Source organism: Haliaeetus albicilla, chromosome 28 (assembly GCF_947461875.1).
Source record: "Haliaeetus albicilla chromosome 28, bHalAlb1.1, whole genome shotgun sequence".
Taxonomy (NCBI): domain Eukaryota; kingdom Metazoa; phylum Chordata; class Aves; order Accipitriformes; family Accipitridae; genus Haliaeetus; species Haliaeetus albicilla.
Genome location: NC_091510.1, coordinates 2,612,763 through 2,638,799, shown reverse-complemented (window position 1 = coordinate 2,638,799; position 26,037 = coordinate 2,612,763). Strand labels below are relative to the sequence as shown.

Here is a 26,037-nt window from a genome sequence, read left to right as displayed (position 1 = left end):
AATCAATCTGCTAGTAGCAGCAGGCAGTTTATTTAAACCAATTTTCAAGCTAAAAATTATTGCAAACTACAGACTAAATACTATGTCCTCATTTCATGTGAAATGGCACAGTAGCAGTTGATGGGAAAGAAAACCTTAATCCAAACTGATGTCCTCCTCTGTAGGATTCTGTGTGAAGACTCCAACACCACGAGGTGATGAATGACATTTAGCACTTGCCCGTATCAGTAGCTCTAGCTGTTGAGCAGCAGACTACTTTTTATCATTTTGACTGCAGGTGGAGGACATCCAGTTTTCTCTTCACTATTGACTGAGAATATATAGTCCTAACCAATAACATGGGCTGTGGAAACTTTCCCACCTGCTGAAGAGGAACTAATTCCTCAGTCCAGAGCATTGAAAGTATTGAGCAAAAATGTGCAACTTTCAAATGATTCCTCTTTCCTGGGAGTATTTTAACACCTGCCATGCATCAGGAATCATTCACATAATACATAAAAAATAAAATACAAGGAAAATACCCACACGTTTGTGCAACATGCCTTAGAGCAGGACATTGTAGACTTGCGAGACCTTTTTCAACATGGTGTTAGGGACAGGTTGAATTTGGGGTGGGGGTGTGTGTCTAAAATGTCTATACGTGGCATCTGAGAATAAGTGTGGTGAAAACTGACTGGTCACAGAAATTGTAAGTGTATGTAAAAATGAGCCCTCATTCTGTCTTTCTCTATTTCTCTTTACACCAGGAAATTTAACTGGGGAGCACGGACACTCTCTGACATTTGGAAATTTAGTCCCAAATGCTATTCCAGTCAGAAATGCAGCCCCTTGAAAATAATCAGATCCAATCAAATGCAAAAGGTGTGACCTAAAATATCAAAATACAAAGTGTTGATATGAACTCCCTTGGAGAGAACACAGTAGGAACGGATCATCAGACCACAACTCGATAAGGGTAACAGACAGCAAGGAAGCAAAGGCATTGGATAGGAGAAAGCAAGTGAAGGTGCTGTAACGAGAGGAGATTAAAACTGGTCAAGTGCGGAAAAACCCCAGGGACATTGCAACAAGGTTTCTGAAAGAGGGAACACAATTAAAATTAAAGACAAGAGGGAACTTCTTTTGATACACAGAAACATCTTAATGGCATTTGTAGCTCAACAATTTCAAGAGTCTCTCTTTAAAGAAAGCATAAAGCATATCTCTGAAAAGTAAGTGCAAGCATTTGAAAACATGAAAGGAAAATGGTAACTCTCCATCAGCAATATCGATTGGCTGGGCTGGGATTCCTGTGGGCAAATGTGGTTGTGCAGCTTGTACACACCTGGTCCTGAGCTAGTTCCTTGAGCAAAGAAGATAAGCTGGTACTTCTAAGATACTAATCTCATCCTGAGGTAGACATCTGAAACAGATCAGATAAATCACCCTGCAAAAACGTCCATTTATATCTGCTGGCCATACAGGGAGGCACGACTGAGCAGGTCACCCTAAGGCATCTAGAACCCCACTGAAAGCAGCCACTGATTTCATGTGAATGTCACGAAACGCTTGCTGACTTTTTGAGAAATACAAACAAATTTTCATGGGGACTCACCCTGAGGGTTATTGACCGAGGTGGTTTCTGAGGAGGGTCTTCGTGAAGCCTGTCTCCCAAAGATGCCAGAATGCGCTTCCGGTGGCCAATCAAGCTGATTTTTAAGACCTGAAATAATGACAAAAATACCTCGTTAAAGAGAGCACATTGCAATCATTAAATGAAGAGACATTCAGAGTGAAGCCATTTTCTCTTTAAACCTTTTAACAAGTTAGTCCACTACACAGGCTAAGCAGACAGAGAGCAGTGCGAGGCAAACAATCAGCAGAGAAAATGAGAGGCGAGATCAAACAGAGGAAAAACCCTGTAAAATGAAGGAAGAAACCAAAGCAGGTACAGATGTGGAAAACTGGAAAAAAAAAAGTAGGCTCAAAAATTAATAAGAAGGAAAGGAAAATGAAATAGGAAGAGAAGGCAGCAGACTGGGAGCAAAAACAAGGGAAGGGGAGGAAGAGACTGGAGAAGGAAATGTAGAGGTGCGGGGAAACAGCAAGTGATGAGGATTAAAGGGATTCACGGGATGGATGAGGAAGAGAGTGAGGAACAGCCACTGAATGCCTGGAGAGGGCAAGAAGGAAAAAATAGGAACCACACAATGAATTAATGTTATCACTTGTAGATCTATTCACCATGCCTTTCACTGGTAATCTCCAAATGACACACACTGTTTGCATTATCGTGTAGAATCATCCTTGCATAAGAAACACAGGACGGACAAACTTTGTCCTGGAGGTCTACTACTTTTATCAGATGCAGTGAAAAAAAATCTGTTGCACACAAACCTGACCATCAGTGGATAGGTTCAAATACCTTGCTTCTGTCCAAATTCCAAGAACGCTGCCAAAAAGGTGTTCCAAATTTACTGCAACCACTCCCTATTTGTATCTTTCTGTGTCCCTGCCACACAGAGAACCACAGGATAACAGAGAGGGCAGGAGCAGCAAGTTGGAAACTTAAGCATCAGTGGAAAAATAATCTTATTTCGATGCTATTCTTTAATGACTACAATGGCTTCAGAGTGTAAAGCAGCTCTAATTGTAGAAGCAAGCCTCTGCTCTGCAAACAGCAGTGTCCTCATGTAACTCTTCCAGACTGTATATAAGGCTTCATACACCAGAGCTGCCTCCATTCCCTCTCAGAAGACAGTACTTCCCACTATATTTAGGACCGCCGTGTGTCAACAGCCTTCAGTTGAGAGGAGTTTCTCACTCAACCTAGAAAAAGTAATAGTCCCCAAAAAACCCTGAAAATGCTACCTCTTAATTGAAAAATTACCTCGGTTTAAGCAGTACCACTAAGAGCTACCATTCATGAGAACAAGCAAACAAAACCCAAACGCCAGCAACTCCCCTACGCCATCTCTTAGATCCGCTATCTCAGGACACGGTACAGCAACATGCCGTCATTATTCTGGTGGGTGAACTCCTGCCTACCCGTGGGCGCGTGAATTCGTCCACACTTCCTCTCTTGGATGTCTCTGCGCTATCTGATATTGTTGAACATCAGGAACATCTTGTTTGCCCGCATCTACAAAGCGATGGGCTATGACATGAAACAGATGGAGGCCTTCCTCTGAGAGGCAGATTACAGGGATGCTGCAGACCCTGCAGCTCAAGAGCAGACCCAAGCTGCAGAGTCCCACAAGCCTGCGACGTGCTCTCCTGTGAGTCTAAATCTGGAGAAGCACGAGTGAAGCTGAGATAGCGCAGCATGTGCCAGAGGCATGCAGGAGACTTAGTTATGTATTCAGTCTACATTGAATGTTAAACAGAAGGGTGCACAGTTTATCTCCGTATTTAACTATACGAAACACGTGAGTGAGCTACAGCTGCTTTAAGCATTACTCAGGTAATGCACTTCAGTGAACTTGCTTCTTTCATAATGCTTCCCCGTCACCAAGAGCATCTACCCAGAGATTTTTAAGTCAAGCTACAGTCCTTGGGTTGTTTCGAGGTCCTCAGTGCTCTGAGTGCCTTCTTAGCTATATCAAACCACACACAGCAATTCTCTTTGACTTCACAGAGCTGTTGAACAACAGAGAAAAGGACACGAGTCTTGAGGGACTTTGCACGTAAGAGATCAGCAGATGGGTCTAAATGGTTATTATTATTTCAAAAACTGTACTCAATTTGAAAGAAAGACAGATCTTTAAACACCATAAGCACTGCTAAGCTTATTCCACGTTTTGTTTTTCCATTACAACGGTGGTCACCCCAAATCTGAAGTGGTAGGGATTTAAAGATGCAACCTACAGAAACATATGGTCCTCAGCCAACAGGCAGCTGGAGCCCAGGCTCACCTGGACCATGTACCCTGTTACCTGAAGATGGCTGTATTCTTCTGGAAATGGACTCCATAGTAATTTTCTTACTTGGAAAACCTGTTACTCAACTTACAAATATAAAATGCTGTTTTCTGAAACATTTCTGTATTTGAGTTAGGAGAGTTTAACAAACACCCTGAAACCTTGGTCTGTGATGGATTATCCTTGACAGTATTTATCAAAAATGTCAAATATCATAAATATAGGTCAACGGTGTGCAATGGCAAAGTTGCCTAAAGCAGTATCTTAGAAACATCTTAACGTTGTGTACCAGGTAACCGTTAAAAGTCTTGCACTTCTTTAGCCCACAAGTTAGTTCCCCATGAATATTTTCTATATACCACGTAACGGTGAACACAGTAACACTGAGCTATAGGGACAGTCAATACAATGCACGTAAGTGCTATGCAGTGAAGCATTTTGTCAACTGGATTGTAGCCTACTTAATCCAGGACAGTGAAATGAGCTTTGCAGTGTGGCTACAGGAATCAGCTACAACATGTCATGAAACTGTTCAGAATAGCTTGAGGTCCTCCACAGCCTGTTATTTTGTTACTGTGACAAAAAAAAAAAAAAAAAAAAACAAACAAAAAAAAAAAAAAAAGAAGCATGTATATGACATGCCTCTTTCCACACTGACAGCAGGATACCTGAGACAAAAATAATACAACTCCATCTCATATATTTGCTTATCTTTGATGCTGTAATACAATTAAAGGAGAATGAATGGGGCAAGTCATTTGTCCAAAGAAATTACACATGCAGACAAACTTAATCCTATTTTTACCTCCATATTCTCCAATGATTAGCATACAAAATGAAATTCCACTAGGAAATGTAAGAAATCCACAAATGTAACCAATGTAACACTTTGTGTTTAGATTTCTGACTTAGTTGACAGATGTTTTAAAAAACAAACACACGTAGCCCAATAACTCCCTGATGACTGTGTATGTGCGGATGCTGGAATTAACAAGTAATTCCATTTAAAACTGAGCATTATTTTTGCAACGTTCCTCTGCCTGATCTTTTCTTCTGATTGAATAATATGATCCAATACTGTATTTTATAATTATCCTACTTGTTGTTTTTTTTTTTTTTTTAAATAGTATTATAAAGATTATTGAAGTTAAAGACATCAATTCCCATTCTCTTGGAATAATCTGGAAAGTTCCTGTATGTGCTAAAATTAGTACCATAATAGCACAAGCATTTTGGACTAAACACGTATCAGCAATCAGACACTAGGAACTAGCTACAAAGTGGAAAACTAGAGAGTGATCAGAATAGTACTAGTGATTCTCTGGTAGCAGCATCAGACACGTCAGAATTTAAGAAGAAAAATGGTAAATACAAGCCAACCAGGTGTGATCTTCCTATCTCTGCAAGTAAACAGCCCAAAACACTAGTTAAATTCAATTTTATTAACCAGTTTACTGCTGGTTATATTGGAATAAACTCCAGGCTATCTGGAATTGAGGGTGAAGGATACACTGAGTATTACCACAAGTGCTGCCCCACAGGGCTAATCCGAAATCACGGCAGTGCCCAGAATACCCAGGAAGGGGGCCCAGACTAATCAGTACAGCTCACCTGATCACCATGACTGGTTTAACTGAAAATTTGAAAAAGCATTAAATACACTTGCTATCTAAATTCCCAGCATGGACAACTGTTCAAAATTTTACAAATCCTGTTCACAGAACTGCTGCCAGTGATAAACAGTTAAAGCAAAAAAACCCCAAACCAACCAAATAAACAAAAAAGCAAAAAAACCCAACCCATACTGCCCATGCTGACCAAGATTACATGGTGTAATAATGGGCATATTTTGAAAGATAAATATGCCTGAGTCAGCTGCGATATTGAATGCCCGTTGGCTTACCAATACCAGACACAGCCAAACCCAGTCCCAACCATATTAAACTTCTGCTGCGTTTTTCACATCGGGATACTTCATGCTCTTTCTCATCCTGACTGCAGCTGCCGATTCCTTCCAACTCTAAATTATCACAAACCCTTGCCATTTTTTAACGGTGCAGGGATTTTCCTACAGAGCCTTGACCGCCCAGCAAAGCGCAGGCAGCTGAGAACCAAGCAGCTCCAAATGACCCTGCAGACCAGAGACCTGGTGCAAGGCATCTCCGGTTTCCACGACTGCGCTGGAAGCAATTGTTTATCACACCTCTGAAGAGGCTGGTAAGAGACTTATGATTTTGTATCATAATGACATGAAATATTCTCTAAATAAAGGGAATTTTGGACCCCGGGTTGTTACACTCCTCTGAGCTGCAGTGCTGCACATTGCTTGCTGCCAGAGCAGGGGTGTTACCATGCTGTTCAGCTGTTGACATCCCAGTCAGATTCAGGCGGGCGAGATTTATTCTTTTTGCAGAAGTTCTCAGGACAGCCTGTGGTACTACCGAGGCTGCTGGAATTTTTGTCCTGACTTCACCAGACAAGCCATTTTTGTCATTAAACTGCTTTCTGAATTCTCATTAGTTCAAGAATTGGCTGACTGAAAATACTAGGTGCTAGTACTTTTGGCTCCACTAGAGATAAAAAAAAGTAATAGTAATTTTGGGCTTGTAATCGATAACCCTTAGTATTTCAGTGGGAAAATATTAATTTAATTTTTCATTAATAAAAATCAGGAAAATACAATGAAACAAGACATGGCCAATACTGAGACATGGCCACTTTACCTTCTGCGGATGTGTCTCAGGCTACCTGCTGAACTGCTTTTTAAAAACAATTTTTTAATAAAAAAGAAGTTAAATCCATGGCCTTCAAAAATAAAGTTAAATCACAGTTTAATGATTCTGTAAGCTTCAGATGTAAGGACAAACATTACATATGTGCATTTTTATTACATGAGGCTCAAAACCCCATAAATCAGAAATCCTAAAAGTCCATTATACATACAGACAAACACAAAGATTATTATGATAATGATTACCTATTCCAAGAGACAAGGCTGCAAATATTATTTATGTGAAAAATACCAAGCACTAAGCAGGTCTGTACATAAAGCGAAAACAAGCCTTCTGTTTTCACAGGCAGTAAATGGAAAAAGTATTGGACAGTTTGAAAGCTGGAATACATTCCTAAACTGAATCCTAGAGGACAGACATCTCAGACTGTTCCCTCTGCTGATGACTTGCATTTCCACCTCTGTGCTGAGCTAATGTCCAGTCACTGGTTCAGATTGGATTTGGAAAATGTGTGGGCACAGAGACCAGGGGTATTATTGCCAGCCAACCTCCTTGAGGTCTTCAGTGTTACTCATCTAGCACTACGAGAGAGCAACTGCAATACCAATATGTTATCCCACAATATTTTGCAGGATCACTTACATAGCAGATAAATTATAATTAAAGTTACCGGTACTACAACACATTTCATAATGAGCTAATCATTTATTTATCTATTTTTAATACGCAATTATCAGCAAAGCACATTAATCTGTACACAAGCATGAAATGTAGCTAGTGTAACAAGAAATAGGAGATAAAATACAAATCTCCGTAGAAAATTTTAAAAGCTCTAGAACTGATCCTTTTTCTGATCTTGATTCAATTTCATCACGGACTTAATTCCAAGCAAAAGGAAAAAAATACACATTCAAGTCCCTTTAAAGAATGGGACACATTTGTCTACTAAATAAATAGCTTTTTTATTTATTTTTTTTTAACACACTCAAAGTTTCTAATAACATACAGTAATGAATGCCTTCGTAATACCAGAAGCAGCAAACAGCTATTCGCTGCTTGGAATAAAAATGCAGATTACTTCAGCTCACAGTTATAACTAATGCAGTCATTAAAAGGTAAGCTCTGTAATATGAGAATACAATCAGTTAATTACACAGATATTAATATCTTAGAATTGAAAGTTGATTGTTTATTTCTATATCTTGCAATTATATACTCTCATAAAAATGGTAGTAAAAATAATGAAAAAAAACTAAGATGGGGTTAAGTATCTCCTCCTAACAGTACAATTTAATGGAGGTTCTTCTACGCATTTTGGAATTTTAATCATCATCTTGTAGCTACACAACAACTACAGAAAGAATGTCTTCAACATACAGAAAGAAAAGCCAAAAACTGCACAGGAGCACCGGGACCACGCACCAGAACAAAAGTTGTTAAGAGATGATATTTAGCACACATTCAGTTTCACAGTATACTTGCAAGCTACCAGCTGTATGTGTGAAGATCTCATTATTATTGTATTAAAGCATTTTCAGTTTAATAAAGTTATTCTGCTGTATTGTAAAACACTCACAGTAAAAGCATGGGTTCCACCCTTGAACACCTAGTCCAAGCCAAGCCGATGCACCAAGGCTACCTCGGGCTTGCATCCAGGCTGTGCTATGGAGCGGTTCGCACAGAACTCCGCACACAGCGGTCCAGAACACACTTATCCCCTAAAGTATTAAGTAGCCCAGAGTTACAAACTTGACCATGCGTTCTTGTCCTGCTGCTAGCATTAATATTTATCCATTTTTTTCAGGGAAGAGCTGTAAAAGAATCGTAAAGATAAAAATGCAAAAAGCTTTTGATCCCATCTGCCTTACAAAGGGACCTGGGAGCTGGGTGGGAGCCGTTCTTTGCATGGCCAGCTCCTCATCCGCTTCTTTACTTGACCACAGAAGAGCTAACACTGGTACAAATAAACGGGCAGGAAAGTACGACCAAGGATGGGGGAAGAGGAAGGGGTGGAAATCTCCTCTTCAGCAGCTGCTTCTGCTTACAGCGGCGCAAGCCAAACGTGAGATACATCCACCACAGGGAGATCTCAGCTTCTCTCAAACTGGACCACCCGAAAGAAGAGACCAGCTAACACACACACTCAAAAAAATAAAAATAAATTTGTAAAGAACCCTAATGCCAAAGTTTTAACAGAAACCATGGTCTATGAGCCTATGCTTTTTAGTATTCAGCAGTTACTAAATTTAGTTTTCTAGCTTGTCTGTCAGGTGTCTGCCATCTTCCCCCTGAGGACTGGAACAAACCTGTCAGAGACAGGGTAGTCATTTAATGAATAATGTTTTTGTTTCTCATAACTGTTTCCATCTTCTCAGTAACCAGTGTACTCGCCCTACTGCAGAGTGGCTGCTCAGCCTTGGCCCCACTGCTTCCTTTGACAGCATTCGGCACACTGGATGTAATAAAACTCATTTTGTGATGTGCTAATATAGGCGTCGTTGACTCTCTTTTGGGTACCATGTGTTATGCTGCCCAAAGATGTCACCTCTGTCAAGATCTTAATTTCATGACTTTACAGGAAATACGCACCTACATACACGACATGATGGAAAGAGGGTCCTCAATTATCACTCCATCTGCTCTGCAGCAACAGCCAGCTGACCAATTTCATTGCTTTTCTTTCAGCAAGGACACTCCCCAAAAGAATAAACTTGGAATGACTGATAACCTCTGGATAGGTTATGACATGACATACAACCTTCGCATAAAAATAAAAAATCCTCCACCAACTTATTTTCCCAATTGTCTTACACTATTCCTGGTTTGCAATCCTTGCTCATTATGTAATTATTTAATTAAACTCATTAAAACAATTACTACAGGTTCTGGAAGAAAATCATGGCTTGAAATAAATTGTACCAGCCCCTCTCCCCGGGTTTCACACCTCCCTCCACCTTTATCAACCAATCTCATCCTTTAACACCAAATGGAAGAAGCTACTACACAGGTAAAAGCTACCAATTCATCTCAACTGCAGCTGTCATAATCTACTGTTTTCTTTAAGGCAGTCTAACTGATTAGCATAATTAAAATAAATTAAGACCAATTTTGTCTAACCTACATTTGGTTTGGATTGTGACGCTGCTTGTCAGATTCTGAACCCCAAACCTTTTCCATTTTCCAACTAGATGATACAGCTTTAAACAAAGCCATCAGTTCTCCCTTATATCCTTGCTTCGTTTATATCCTTTATACTATCATAACTGTAGCAACACTACTACTATCTTAAAAAAAGGCAACGGCCACCATGGCAGAGCAGAATCATACATCATAGCCAGAGCCGGCATCATGCTGTACTTTGACTCTTAATCTGTGAGGAGGAAGCACCGTGGGTGGGAGAGAACAGGCTCTATGAGCACAGCAGGACTGCTGGATTAACTCTGCCAGGGGCAGCAAGGGGACAGCAAATCATTTCTCAAAATATCTTTTTCTTTCATGCCTTGAGGTAAGAGCAGGAAGGAACACCATCAAAAAGTGGGGTTACAAAAGGATACAAACAAAGTGGCAAAAATATTCATCCGTCAGTAGCTCAAGTAAGTTCTTCCCTTGTGGCTCCGAGCAACACGACAAATTCCAACATAAAAGATTATTGTCTGCACGATCTGAGATAAATTGAAACCGCAAGGCCGTTCAGATCATACTCATCTTCTTATGCAGATTCCTTCATTAAACATTCAACATTAGTCTGGCTTAAGGAAGAAACATTTTTGTACATAACCAAATTAGAACAAAGCAAGTGGGCAAGCTGTACTGAAGAGCTCTCCAAACAGGAGGCTGATTTTGTAATACAGTTTAAAAAAAAAAATAAACTGAGTTTCATATTAACACTGAAAACCAGCAAAACTCTGGTCATCTCAAACTTCTTATTTTATAAATTAAAAAGAATACAGATGTGGGTATCCTTCTGAATTCCACAGTTTGGGCAGATACATTATTAATGAAGCATTCTTGCAAAACCCACCAGTCAATGGGTTATCATGGGAAAGGCTTTCTTGCTATAAATTCTATTTGAATTTTCTCAGTGAGAAGGGCTGCACAGGACTCCTCATACAGGGTAGTGTAGCACATTTTCTTCACCTCTGGTCTTTCTCTCTTTTTTCTTCAGCCTTATCAAAAGTTCCTGAAAAAGGAAAGTTCTCTTCAAAGGGAGTGTCAAAAAAGAGGATAAACCTAATCTTCACAGCTCAGGCTTTGGTCTTCTGGTTCTTTACCTTAGGCCCATCCAACCCATGCAATAAAGTTGAGAGAAGGAAAGACAGTGCCAAGGAGTTCATTCCCCGCTTTTCCCATCAGCAGTGGTAACACCAGCAGTCGTTATTTTGCAGAGAGCGTTCCGTGAGGGTATTTTTGGACCTGCACGAAACCAAAATGACTTAGCAGACCTGTGGATGCAGCCAAGTGCAGGACAGCAGCCCCACGTTGGAAGAAGTGAGAGGCCTCAAATCATGTCTATAATGATTCCCAAACCACTCTTAATGTTGTCAAGAATCTCCCCAATGTCTAGTCATGCCTTTTAATAATCCTAAATATGGTAATTTCGCAAAATATCCTTAACCCAACGATTAACCATTCTGATTCTCGAATTATGTTTTCGTTAATATTTAACCTAAATTGTCTCTTCTCTAGCTCTTGTTCTGTCCTCACTGATTTATGAAAATAATTCATCATTATCTCCTTTATAACATCCACTTACATGTTGGCAGAAAGTTATGTTTGCCCTCAATCTTGTTCCCACTGGAAGGAACATGCTCAATACACCAGCTATCTGGTTACAGGGTGAGACACAGCCATGATTTCTAACATACAACACGAGCAGAAAAAAGCCAGCAATCCCTCTTCCCCTCATCTAAAACACAATATAAACATGTAAAAATTTTACTTTAAAAATAAAAAATATAAACCAGAAAAAAAACACAGTTCGCCTTTCTTTTGCAAGTCATGTATAACACACACACAATTTCGCAAAACTCTTGTACCAAGAATAACTCTCCCTCCTAAATTTGTTTTAACTGGACATAAGGAATCCAACGTATAAGCACATTATCCCAGCTGAAACATAAAGGGAACCACACCAGGGGACAGAAATCTCCAAGTTTTTATACACACCCCTCTTGTTAGTACGCACAACATACATTCATATACCACTGTCCTTTTTTTGTGATATGCTGTTGACTAATGTTCAATCAAATACCCAGTAGCTCTACTCCTCCTGCCCAGATTATTCCCCCACTACTGCTGTTCAGTAACATACCCAGAGCTCGTTATATTCTCTCATGTGATCTGTACTTCCAAAATAAATCACTTTCACATTTCTTCAATTAAACCTTACATAACTGATTCAGCCCATTTATGCATTATGAAGATTATACTCTCTTTTAATCCTATTTTACAAATGTTACTACAATGTTAAATAATCACCCTTCAGATCAGAAATAATGCCATGAAAATCCACCTTCGTTTGGGATGACAAGTTTGCAGACCTTTAATTCTGATAGAGCTTGAAATGTTAAAGCAGAAAAAAAGACTAGTTTATATGAATATTTATAGCTATCAATTTACAGTATTAGGTATAATAGCCAGCAGTATTATTGTGAAGCCGAGTAAGTTTCTACATCATCTTGTCACAGATGTGCACTACAGTACAGATCACATTAACTCACTATAACATAAGAAATCCTGTCATGAGCATTTTACACCAAATCACCACATGAACTATGATTAATAATGAATCAGAAGAGTAGATTTATATGAATAACAAGCAAAGAGAAAAAACCCTCTTATTACAGACAATTAGATGATAACATAACTCACATATTTGCTATGTTCTAATACATAGCCACTTGGGATATCTTCAATGACTGACTTAGACTTAACATGTATTTCTGAGTTGTACTAAAGAATTAACTAACATTTTGGGTTTTTCAAAAGAATAAGTAAGCCTAAATTTAGTCACTGTTAATTAAATGTAGTTTTAGAAACTCTACTCTTCAAGTACACATCTCATTTATGTGGGTTTTTTTAATTGTCCCCGTATTTGTGATCCAGAAAAGTGTAAGGTTTTTCTTATTTTAAGAACCCTGACATTTCAACTTACTTGTTTCTGCTGTAATATGAAGCTTTGAATCATAAAATATTTTCCATTCATGATTTGTGTTCATATTTTCTTATCAACAGATTTCTCACAGATACTCAACAGCGTAAGCAAACCAAATTTCTGCACAGAACTGAAAGTAAATGACTGTTACTTAGCAGTAGGAATGAAAAATACTGAAGGAAAAGGTTAAAATATGCTTTTGAAATGTTATATTTCTGTATCACACGCAACGGGCTTACTCAGCTGCAGGCAATTTCTTAATTTTCAGGAACTCATTCCATGTTTCACCCTAATTTGGTCCGAGACAGGTACAGCTGATCTTTTGTGAATTAATACCTATTACAAGGAATTTACCAAGTGCTGATGTTCCCTCCGAGCCCCCAGGAATCGAGTGCACTCCCCGGCCCTGAGCCCAGAGGACAGAACCAGCACGAGAGCAGTGCAGCCAGGTTTTCCCATGCAAGCGCAGCACGGTGGACCAGGAAAAATTCTCCAGATTCTTCACGCTTGAAGACTTGGAACAATGACGTAAAGCCAACAAAACTTTTTAAAAGAAAACACTAGAGGTACTGGCAATTCAGAGCTGCCCAGGAGGTAAAAATCCGTAATTCAGTTTGGAAAACAGTGGGAGCAGGGCGTGGTGTGCCCACTCGCCCCCTGAAATTTTGAAATGTGTTCCCAGAAAACAGCTCTCCACTGGCAGAGCCCACTGGGGATGGACACAGAATCCCTAGTTCACAACCAGCATGCTGGGATGCTGCGGGACAGAGGAGTTTGAAGAACAGTAGGATGCTTTAACGGGCACATTTCCCCATCACCATCCTGCTGCAAACCAGCGCTGCTCGGGGGCACGCTGAACATGTCGCTGCGTGCTTCATCACCGGGACGCATGGGTGGCACTGAACACCTTCCGAGAGAGCTACAACTATATAATATTACCATCTAAATTCGTGTTACAGACCAACGTGAACTAAGGCGTTGCGCAGGCCAGGAATTCCTCTGCATCCGTGGTCAGGGAGCAAAGGGGAAGGCAAATAAATGACACAACACGGTGTGCAAATCATCAACCAAAAGACGGCGAGAGACACCATGAGCTACAACTAACTGTACAAGGAATTATATCTGTTGAGAACTTAAAATGCAAATGTTAAGTTTTATTAATCTACTTCTTAACTGCAGATACAACCAACACAAGCTCCTGAAATAATAAGGTAAAATGGGAATTTAGAACCTAAGAGAGAGAAAATGAGTGCCAGAAATTTTAAGAGGATGAATAACACAGGAGAAGAATTGGAAGACCAGAAAATGGGTCATTATAGTAATCAGGTGAGAAATAGTTAATAGAAGGATTTACATGTTACAATAAAATTAAGAGGTAACTATTTGAAGCATACCAGTAGGTGACATTACAAGGCACTTGTGAAAAACCAGAGTACATGATTTTATTTGTTTGTTCTGGCTGTTCGGATAACTTTCCTGTTTTCTTCTTTGCAAATTCAACTTCCTTCCCTCTCATCCATCAAACCTCCTTCTCTCTTTTCACATATTATTTTCAGCTCAACAGATCCCAAATTCCTTTTCCCGTTGCACCTTTGCTCCAGGTCCCCTTTATTTCTTTATCGCCCTCCACTCAGCTCAGCAATTTAATCTGCATTTGCAACCATATTCCCACCTCATCCAGCGGACCACTACAGAGGTGACAGGGAGAAACAACAACAAAAGGATGAGCAAAAACTGCTGACCAACAAGCAAGGTAAAAAGCCCAGGGAAAAATGGCAAGGAAGCTGCTGGATTAATAATATCAGATTTGATTTAATGGCATCTGCTCTCCTCCATAAGCAGCAAAATAACCATGTAATAAACATTTTTAATGTATGTTTAATGTCCATTATAGATGTCATTTATGGGATAACCACCCAAGCTTGCAGGAAGAGACTGCCTCATCCTTCAGCAATCTCTGTCCTTATTCTGCACCTCTAGGATACCGTTGAAATGGAGAGAACAAACACCCACATACGTTTCTATTCTTTCGTAGTCTGTACAGTGAGTCTTCTGTAGAAGCGGTGCTGCTAGGAGCACTGCAACGAGCTCCCCTCATCAGCTGTGACCTAGGACGACTTAGTATACTACCAGGCATAGTATGACTGTTTAATTATTTATTGAGATAAAACATATAGAGAAAACAATGTTTTACCAATAGGAAGTATTTTGCAGAATGGCTATTCAATAATGTTTTGAAGAAGTGATTTTGTGAACATGGGCTCCTGCTATGGGATTTTTTTTTTTTAAATAGTGCATCTAATTTTTAGCTATCTAAAATCTTGTTAAATCTGTTCACTAGGATACATTTTCTTAATGTCTCAACCAAAAATGATTACAGTGTCACGATGCAAATAATATTTGGAAAACATCAAATTTTACTTCTGTATGTTACCATTGTGTTATTTTGCTAATAAATTTTGTAAGCCCCCAGGAACTGGCATATATGTTAAAATCATCTAGGGTCAGCTTTAGCAATTTACAAGCTTCGGTGGTTCAGAATTTCATATTTTTAAGAAAACATGGCATGTGTTTGTATCAGCAAGTTTCATCCGTCATTATCCATCTCCCTCCTACACCTTTCTAGTATAAAAACCCCTTCTGCTTGCTGACAGAATACTAATTTGGCTTCATTTAAATGCTAAAGCAGCATAGTCCAGCTATCTCATTTAAAATATGTGTAAAGCTGTGAAACAATTGACAAGCACAATGAAGAGCGTCTACCCTAAGATCTGCATGGAATTATTTTTCAATAGACACTAAAAAGCCAAAAGCCTAGACTAGCCAAATTTTTCTTCCACACATCAGGGAAAGGAAAAGGGCAATATTTACCTAGCAGCTCACCACTTCATACCACCTGTTAAGATTAAAGGTCAGGCGATGTATACCCAGAAAAATATATATATATATGCTTCTATTTGTGCAAGGGGAGTCACTCATTCTTGTGACTTCAAGCACATATTTATTCTGCGTGTGCAATAAGAAAATGTGCATTAACAAGGCCTGCATCAAATATAAATTAAGGCCAAGAGGAATTTCCATATATGAATAGTACAAAACCCCTAAATACAGAGCGCTCTATGGACAACAACTGGGCTGGTATCCCTCAGCAGTACCTTCCAGTGACCTGTGTTGACGAGTCTCCCAGACTTCTCTCCTTGTAAAGGTGTAGTTTTAAGGCTTAAAATGGAGAGTATAATGAAACTTGAATTTGCATGATTCATCGAGTTGATTCCAAATCCTGGGTGTGCACGTACACGGAAGTGTGTACGTGGGGTTTAAAGAAATACACATAGCTTTATGTAAAAATGCGTGATGTGTGCTACCATCTTTGTACACCCACACACGAATAGAGAGCAGGAAATAAAACTGTGCAAGGGACCCCTCACACCACGGCTAGCCACAACATGCCCGAGAAACAGTGACCACCAAGGCCTGGATTTGATTAGCATCAAACTGCTCCACGTCAGAGCAAACTGGGAGCCGAGCCTCGTATTTCTAGGGTGCACAGCTGAAGAATTATTCACTCGGATGGTCTCACACAGTCTATTTCAAGTTCCAAATCAAGGCAGCTTAGCTTCCCTCCCACAAGCGAAAATGCAGACACAAGCTAGCGTGCTAAAATTTTCCTCACAATGGCAGAGAAGGTACATGGGCAAATGAGATAGCAAATGAGATAGCAAAACCTGTTAAACTTTACAACTGAGACTAAGATGAGAAGAAAGCAACCGTCTTTTCTCTTTAAACTCTCTAATTCCTGAGAAGCTAAAAAAACGCAGAGATTTAGCAGCAGAAGAGTCACTAGTAAAATAGTTTGTTTCAGAGGGTAAACATAAGTTTTGTTGTGCTGACTGCAAGAAGACAGTAACTGCCGTTGGACACGTCTATATTTCTAGATACAACCATCTCATTTACAATTCAGTATTTTAAAGAAATGAAAACATGGAAGACCTGACCATAGTTCTAAACCTGCTTTGTACAACAAGACTAATGCAGGACTGAGTTAAGGAGCTGACCCATATACTGAAAAATAGGATCTAAAATTAAATAGGAAAATGTACATCATTATTTTAACTTAGCTCAAAGTTGCACAGCTAAATCTCTGTGCAGCAAACTGAAAAGTTATCTATACACTGCAGATTATTATGCACTCAGTGAACACCCAACATTTATATCATTTTTGCTATGTTAGTGGTATTGAATTTTTCATGCATTTTAAAGTTGGATAAATGGTTAGGAAAATAATTCAATAGGTCAGACATTTCATTAACTTAAATATTAACAACAAAATCCTCCAAGCAGAATAAAAATGCTCTTGCCTGTGGACCTATGTACTTGTCCAGGGCAGCAGAACCCACTGAGAATCCTTCTCAGCTTGCCAGAAGGACCAGGGTGCCAGACACCTGGGGCTGCACAACCTACATTCCCTGTTCAAATTGCTCATGTTTAGTTCCTAGCTAACACTTTACTTTTCGTCTAGATTTACGCTGACGTTCTTGGTCCAAGGGGCCTTGCTCCCAAAGGAACCTTTGCTTTGCTTTAATTTCTGAACGGACACTGAATATCAGCTTAACACTGTTTAATAACTTAATCAAGCATACATACATTAGGACTTTGATAGTATCTAAAATATTTTCCAAAAATTTATAAATTACCTGTCTGCAATGATCTAATGCCAGTGAAAGAGTCTCTTTCAAACACCACTTATTGGTAACAAGCATGAGCTCGTTGTCTTGATGTCAATGGCAAAATACCATTGACTGCAATGAAGCCAGTGTCTCACTTGGACATGCTGTATTCCGATAAAACAGGGATTACACTGCATTGCAGAACTGAAAAGGATGGGTACAGTTAAAATGAAATGCTAGAATGAAAGCTGACTGTGTAAAAATAGTATTTTCTTATTCAGCAGACCTACCCTACAAATATATTCAATCTCATAGCTGCATATACTCACGGCTAGAAAAAAACCCAGGATTACTTTTTATTTCCATTTCAGAGATGGCACATTTATGGTGAGAGTAAGCAGATTCTGTTTATATTGTCTCTCACTCTTGTGATTTCATCATGAGTCTCACCAAAGTCTGTCTTCCTCCCCAAACCACAAACTTCTGAATCTCAGCTTTTGTTAGGAAGACAAACGCACAAGTCCCATGACTGCATAGAAAGATCTGAATTACTGTATCGGGGGGGGGGGGGGGGGGGGAGGGGGGTAACCCCCCCCATCTTAATTTTCCTGATATCTGAAGCCCTAAGGTTGACTAGCTTTTCATCATCTGTATAATCCCTAATTAAGGACAACTGAACTTCCAAATTCTACACACAGGCAGAGCCTGCGCAAGCTGGAGCAGCCCTACTGTAAATACTGCCTGCAGAATCCTTATTACCATGTAAAAGTGAGAAAGACAGCCTTTCAGACACCAAATTAGACTTGCAGGCAACATGCATAGCGTAGTTAGGAGAAACCATTTATTTCCAAACTTGACAATTTTTACCTTGTGGTCCCCAAGACAAAACGAACACGGCACTTTGTTACCCTTCAATAAATCTTCAGCTTTTCACAGTGCTGGGTTATGAAAGGTTCTAAGTTACACTTAGGTAAAAGGAATTCATAATCTCTCAGGGATGTAAAGAAAAGCTTGGACACAACCCAAGTGTAATCAAACTACTAAAACAAAAACCACATGCAAAAGCGAACGAGAGAAGTTGTATGGCAATATTTCTAGCTGGCTGTGCTCTGTAAAGGGCTGTTGAAACTCCGGTGTAAAGGACACTGTTGTTAGTGCTAATCATCTCTTCCCAACCCACTGATATAGCATGTAAAACTGTGGCAGATCCAAGACAAGCTGGGAACAACCTGCAGTTTTGACATGTCTCTCCTTCCTCTTGACCCTAGAGGAACCTCTTCCAGCTGTTCATGTCGGCAGTAAGCAAGAGCCACACATCAGCTCTTCCCAGTCACAACGTTAGTGACTTACTAGTATAAGATGCAGATGATAGCAGCTCTTACTAATAGCTGCTCTGGATCCTATATTGTCAACTCTCAACTCTTCTAGCCTGCTTTGTTAACACCTGTGGTTTACTGCAGCAGAAGCCTACAAGGAACTAAAGCAGCCCAGGTCTCAAGAAGAGCGATGCCCATGGTGGAATGAAGGGAACTGGATGCATCCAATTTGGTAAGACTTGCCCTTGCATCTCAGGCACCCAAGACTTCTATCACTCTATGGCAAAGTACGAGAGAAGATACAGCCTAGCAAGATGAAATGAAAAAGGGCTGTAAACTGAACATCAAATGAGTTTGGAACTGGAGAGAGCAGGGAGCAAAGTACACGTGCTCAGACATGGCCTCCTGCTTCACTAGATAAGTAAGAATAGGGTGAGCAATGTGATTCAAGAAGAAAATTACATGACACAGTATGTTTTATTTCACAGCATGCTGAAAAATGATTAAAGAAATGTGAAGAAGAGTAAAAGACTTGCTCTTTTAGCTTTACTTTCAAATACAGCAATATAACACAGAATCATCCTGATATGCTGCTGTATGCATCACTTCTATGCCTATTATCCAGCTTCTTAGAAAAATGAAATCCAGACCTACACATTTTATCTTAGAGCAGCAGCACAGGTTTTGTAGAGTGAGAGCTTATGAATGGTAAAACAGGAATATAGCGCAGTGAAAACACAGTCCAAGCTCAGGGGTCTATTCTCTTCTGATTGCTTTTATATACTTCCAGCATTCAGGAAAATTACGCAGAAGCATTAGGAGTAGAATAGACTCCTGTGAAATGAGCTCACAAATGAAATTAAGAGAGGGAGAGAGCAGTGAATAAATGAATCCCCTGAGCCAGAAGAATGCCATGCTGGAGTCTCACAGGAGGATATGCAACACGTGCTGCTGTGCACCTACTTTTCAGTGGACCCGTGTAAATTATGAACCTGACAGCAATGCCATACATACCCACAGGCTCTTCCTAACTTCCCTCCCGCCCATCAGCATGCTTCCACAGAGAACTGCCAAGGAGACTGACACAATGAAAATGCAGTGGTTTGGCTGCCTTTCAACCTTCTATATACCCTGGAGACAGAAGGATTACTTATTATTAGCAATTATGAAATTTAATCCACTATACTGCATTGCATATGATCAAGCTTTATTGCACTCTAGTGAGTCTTACCCTAGTATAAACACCAGATTATAAACCTATTTTTTAATGCATTGACTTTAATTTTATATGGAGTCAACCTTCCCTGTTGCAATGTGGTCACTTCATTCTGTACTTCTGATAGTGTGGCTCTTGAGTCTGCGAACAATTTAAGTGTATGCTTCTATCAGTGCAGAGGAGAAAAAAAACCCCACTAACTTGATTTCTCTTTCCTACCTTCTTTTTAACAAATGAAAACCTGAAGAACATGTGGATTAGCTGATAAACTTAAGGCTGCAGATGAAACTTGGCATACTAATAGGAATGAAAACCACTTCTCCTAAATCCTAATGCCACGCTATATTCACAGAATCATCCTGGCCTTACTTGCTGTATCCACACAATCTGAATGGGTGAAATAAGAGCCATAAAAAACATCCCCCCTGTGTGCAGTCTGGGCAGGCACTCTTAAGAAGTGGTTCACAGTCTTCACTCTCTGCAAGTCTAAAATCAGATGTACCACACTGTTTTCTTATAATGCTCTTTGTTCTCATAAACTAGTAATGGTATTTATGAAAAATCACAACACCCTTTCTCACAGACCGCTAGTTTAAGTGAAAAATGATTATGATTACATAAGTGACATTGCATTTACTGATCACAGTTATGAAGGAAAAAATGTTATAAAAATATGTACTCTTTGCCCAATCAAGGGTTAGCAAATATTAATCCTTGTAAAACAGTAAAATATCTAATTAAAAGGAGAGAGAAAGCAAAAATGAATTTTTAACGTAGCCATCTATCATGACACCTTCCATCCTGGGTGGAAAGTGTGTTTATCTGCCTTTGCTTTCCCTACCCAACACGTACACCGACAAACCCTTTCCCACAAACGCTCATGTTTTGCTAAATCCAGCTACCCGGTGGCATAGGCTTTTCCCCTGGGCAGCAGACAGGAGTGCTTGGTGCTCCTTGCCTGTATCAGTCACGCTGCGCTACCAGAGGGCACTTGGCACAGTGAGGAGAGTGGTACGAGTTGCTACTCCCAACTGAGCGAGTACTTTTACTTAAGCCACTATGCCACTCAACACACAGTGACTTATTTTAAAGAGGCATCTGGTGATTGACAAGTGCCACCAGGAGTGTAAGTAACAGTACACTTTCCTATGGATTTTCACTTATGTCTCCACAATCCTTCCCTTGACCCAGACCAGAACTCCGCCTTTCTCTGTACCTCTCTCTCCTCTGTATTATTTCCAGCTTCCCCAATCCTCACAGTAATTTCAGCTTTCCACCATGGCTCTACTACTCCTTACCTGCAGTTCTTCCCACCCCAGCACTGCAAGTCACAATATCCTCACCACAACGAGGATATTAAAAGGGTTCCCTCTACTCATTTTCATGACGGTTGTGGGAACTTAATACCTCTGAAATAAACCATTCTTCCAGCTCAAATGCCCAATCGGTTTGAAAGTTCAAAAGACTGACAGCATAATGCCAAAACCATACTTCTTTAGGTTAAAAAGTATTCCCCAAAAGGAAACTTCAGCAGAGTAAATTGGTGACCAAAAATTCTAAAATACATGTCTTCTAATAATAACTATAGGTCAGAGCAAGAACCTCAGATCTTGTTTCTTATGTAACTACAACATAACCACAGTTAATCATCGTTCACCTCAAAATAAAAAGGAGCGTGATACTCTTAGTACTCTTTTGCTACAAACAGAAAAGTTAAAGCACCCCAAATTTAGACTCAATTCTGTCCTTCAGCAGTGATAAAACACAACTTGGCGAAACAAACCTATGCTGTGCATTCATGTCTACGTAAATGACATGATATTCATGTAGAGTGAATGTCATTCCACACTCATGTCAGAACAGTGATTAATTAAGCAAGTGCCTTCAGTGATTTCTCTCACCTGAGCATGCACATCCAGAATTTCTACGCAGGATTCTTTCGACTGAGATTGGAAAGAGAGGTCTGCTGCTTAGGACAAGCAAGCAACAGATTGATTTCTAAGCTTATAACATGTTCATATAATCACATTAAAAGCATTTTGAAATTAGAAACAATACAGTTCTTTGATGATTTATCCACTAAGGAAAGCATTTTTATCAAAATAGCCATACAGATAATCTTCTATTCAGGGAAGAACCAAGTTGTGAACCTGACTGTTCAAATAATGAAAACATCGAGGCGGCAAATGTTGTCCTCTACAAGAGTCTGATTATTAAGACTGGGGAATTTAAATAGCACGGAAGTGAATTACACAAAGCTCACTAAATCTGGGGAGTTAAGGGAGTCTTACAGTCCAGGTTAGCATGCCTCTGTGTGACGATAATGATCCAAAGACTCTTTAGACGCTCCCGCTACCGCACACCGAGCACCGACGAGCTGCAACTAGGCGTTGCAGCAGTTGTCCTAAGAGCTGAAACTTCTGAAAGCGAAGGCGAGGATGAGCAGACAGGTGGTGACCGACCCTGGATGCAATAGTTTCCTTAATGCACGGCTTTCACTTGATAGTACAGGAAAAAATACAAAAGTTATTTCCTCTAACTTCAAGACAATATAGTTGTATATTCTGAATGCCTCATCCTGCAATGGCTCCAAATACCTTCCTTTTGATGATTCACAGAAGAGTACCATCCTCGTGTGTCCTTTTGACTCATGCTGAAGCATAATTGCTGCTCTTTTTCTATTGCTGCACCTATTTTCTCTCATCTGTCCTTTCTGTTTTCCTTTTATTTCTTTTAATCTTCTAAATTTATAGATATAGAAATAGTTTTCTAACTTTTATTCTTTTTAACCCTCTTGTACTTTGGCTCTTCTTTCTTTTCTGCAACTTTTCAGGAAGCCAGATACTGTCAAGAGTGCCATTTTGCCTCTTTTTATTCAATCTACTAATTTCTTTTGCTGAAATGAAAGTCAAAGGATCAGGAATACTTTAGTTCTTAAGATACTGTCCAAGCCTGCAGCTATTTAATTACAAACTAATTATGTGAATGACTGTGTTAGAAGTCATTAGAGGTCTAAGGGATAATGTCATGTATGATAGAATATAAAAGCTACAAATAGGTTTTCAAGCAGCAACACAGTATGTTACCTACAGCTGCAAATGCTTGTTAGCACAGGTGAGGCACATTGAGACCAACTTTGCCATCTATACTACTCTGGTTTTGCCTGCCCATCAACTGTCACTTGTAGACTAATCTTGCTCTCCATCACAGACACATAAACACCACTTTAATTCTGCTTAAATAAAGCAGGATCTTGCTTTGTAAAAAAAAAAAAACAAACCAAATGATCAGGACTATAGATAATAGCCTTTTGAAAGGTAAATCCACCAGGATGAGAAAATCAGTATAAGGAATAACTCCTGAGTGGAGCTGAACTGTAGCTTTCTGGAGCAACGTGTGAAAGTCTGAGAACCAAGTTCAGAGTCCAACAGGTGAGCTTGAGGGTTAAAATGATTTGCAACTGCTAAAAATTGACTGATGGGGGGGAAAAAGGTCAATGTTTGCTCTAAAAATAGCAGAATTATACATGTGATGTATTCTTAAACTTCTGTCCTTGTAAGGAGGAAAGGTGTCAAAAATTTAGGCAAGGGTGACTTGAATCATACTAAAAAAATGCTCAGCCATACTACATTCACTAATTTGGCAAATGCCAAAGACAACTTTCTTCTAAGTCAATATGGCTTCCATCATGCTGAAAGAACAACTGTTCTTCTTCAGTGTGACCACAGAAATCCTACTCTATGCACTCAGACGTAGTCTTCCTGGATCCATGAACAGCAGCAAGACCTGGTTAATACATCTCACCTAACAGACAGGGGTGAAGGAAGGTGTTACCTGGCTAAGAGGAACATCAAGACGATCAAGAACCTAAGAGGAGCATCAAGACGATGGGCAATCCACTAGGACCGTATATGCTTCCCTCTCCCAAATAACAGCAAAACCGAACAAGATGAATGGCAGTGACATTTTTGGTCCTGCATACAGCACCCAGCACCACCCAGCCTGTCACTGGGCCAGCCCTGGATGCAGGTGGCATTAGCATTTGCCCTGAAGGCAGCTCTGGCCATTCGGAATTTCCAGACCCGTGTGAGAAAGGAGATGGTGGAGTGGCCTGCAGATCACCTGCTGGGTCTTCTTGGAAACAGAACCGAGATGGCAGCCGCCACCGGGAAAAAGCCAACTTCTGCCCCGGCGACTGACAGGTTTGGTCTTGATCCCTGGAGGAAAATGTATTGCTGCTGGAAAAGCGAACCTGTCTGTGAAAGGCCCAAAAAAAGTATGAATGGACAATTTAGGGAAATAACTACTCCTTATAACTCCCCTTTTTTCATTAACACTTTACTTCTTGCTTTGTTTTTGAAATAACTCATTTTAAGACATTAAATAAACGATACAGATTCTGCCGCTTCACTAAATAACTGGACATTCTTAGTAATTAAGCAGGTTTTCTACACACAGCGGAAGGAAATATTCTAATTAACTGATTATATTTTTTTTTCCATGGCATGGAGCACATAAAAATAAGCATTTTCAATAATCATTATTACTGCTACAGTATATATTAATACATTTCAGATAAATCACTGCCTCTACTATCAACTCAGCTACTGCTCCTGCAAATAAAGCAATACCTTGTTACCTAGCAACTGAGCAAGTCCCTGCTACACTGCAAAAAAAAAAAAAAAAGGAAATATATATATTTATATATCCCCTTGGTTTCATGTTGAGAGAACATCCATAAAGAACAAAGAATAATCCACTCAAATGCCCTGAAATTCAATATTTAAATAAAATGTTTGATCCTCCACGTTTCATGAGTATCTTCAGAAGCTAGGTCTAGATTAAACATGCATTACCTCTTACTGACAATGTTCTTGCTATGCATTTCTTGGAATATTTTATTAATGCATATATAAGTACACAGACATTACACGTATAAGTCATGACAGGCTCTTAATGCTACATCTGATCTGTATTAGAATAGGAACAGCTATCACAGGGCTTTTCTGAAGTCCGTTTGCTTATGCTAAATCAGTTCCTTTCCCGTTTAACATAGCAAGGCACAGTATCACCTCTTACTGATGCAATGTCTCTTTTTAGGGTACTGTCATTTGTACAAATTATTCTTTGCCTTGCATAAAAAAACCCAAAACCCATATGTACTACAAAACCCACCACTTTGTTGCTTTATATTTCATGTCTGTTTGTGACAGATAGCCAACACTGCGCGGGTCAAAACCGAACAAGGGTACCTCATGAGTCCTACTTGCACAGACGAGCTACTGTCCCGGGCAACACACAAATTCGGCAGCAGCCTCTGAACCCCCTGGTTACCAGCATGTGCCTGCTCCACACTTTACTCTGAGTTGCAAAAGGCAGCAGAAGTATTCACGGCCCCATGACTGCACAGTATGATAACATACCCTTCACTGCGACAAGGACTGCCAATAAGCTTGTGCAACAGAGAGAATACAAAGTCATGAAAATTGCTGTCCTGAAGGCCCACAGTTTCATCAGTAGGTAACTGCTCTCACATTCAACGTTGTCTAGGTCATCCCACTGCCCCCAGATCCAATATGAAATACAACTGAAGACAGTGCAAATTTCACCTCAAATTTAGTGGCTCATCACAAACCACCACTGCTAATCACAAATTAGATGATCACTAAACACCATGCAAAGATTTTGAATGCTGCTCCCAGTAGCAACATCTGCAGTGAAAGTACTCCTGAAACATGCTATTAATGTTCTCTTGAAACTTTCTGAAGTCAGGTATCTCTTAGTATACAAGGATATTGGCTCAGTTAATCGTAACAGGAAAGTATACACAATCTATATCATGCTGCCTTGAACATCTGCTGCTGCTATAATCCTTGATAATTCATAGCAAAAATATTCAGAAAATTATATGCTTGCACCCAAAGGCACCTCATTTTGCATGGCTCTTACCATTACTACTTTGAAATCTTTTGCAGCTTGGTTTTTGCCCATTTGTTTAACATTCTTGCAGCCTTTAACAACTAGGTACCATAATTCACCTCCCAGATGAATGT

The 26,037-nt window shown here is 39.7% G+C and overlaps 1 protein-coding gene across 10 annotated transcripts in view; it reads right to left on the bottom strand.

Moving 5' to 3' along the window:
* Positions 1-26,037, bottom strand: part of ANKS1B (ankyrin repeat and sterile alpha motif domain containing 1B) — a 427,100-nt gene that overhangs the window by 49,762 nt on the left and 351,301 nt on the right. For all 10 annotated transcript variants that reach the window (XM_069773749.1, XM_069773747.1, XM_069773753.1 and 7 more), the window contains one exon: positions 1,595-1,702. In XM_069773749.1, coding sequence (XP_069629850.1) covers positions 1,595-1,702 — 108 coding nt within the window. The remainder of the gene's footprint in view (positions 1-1,594; positions 1,703-26,037) is intronic.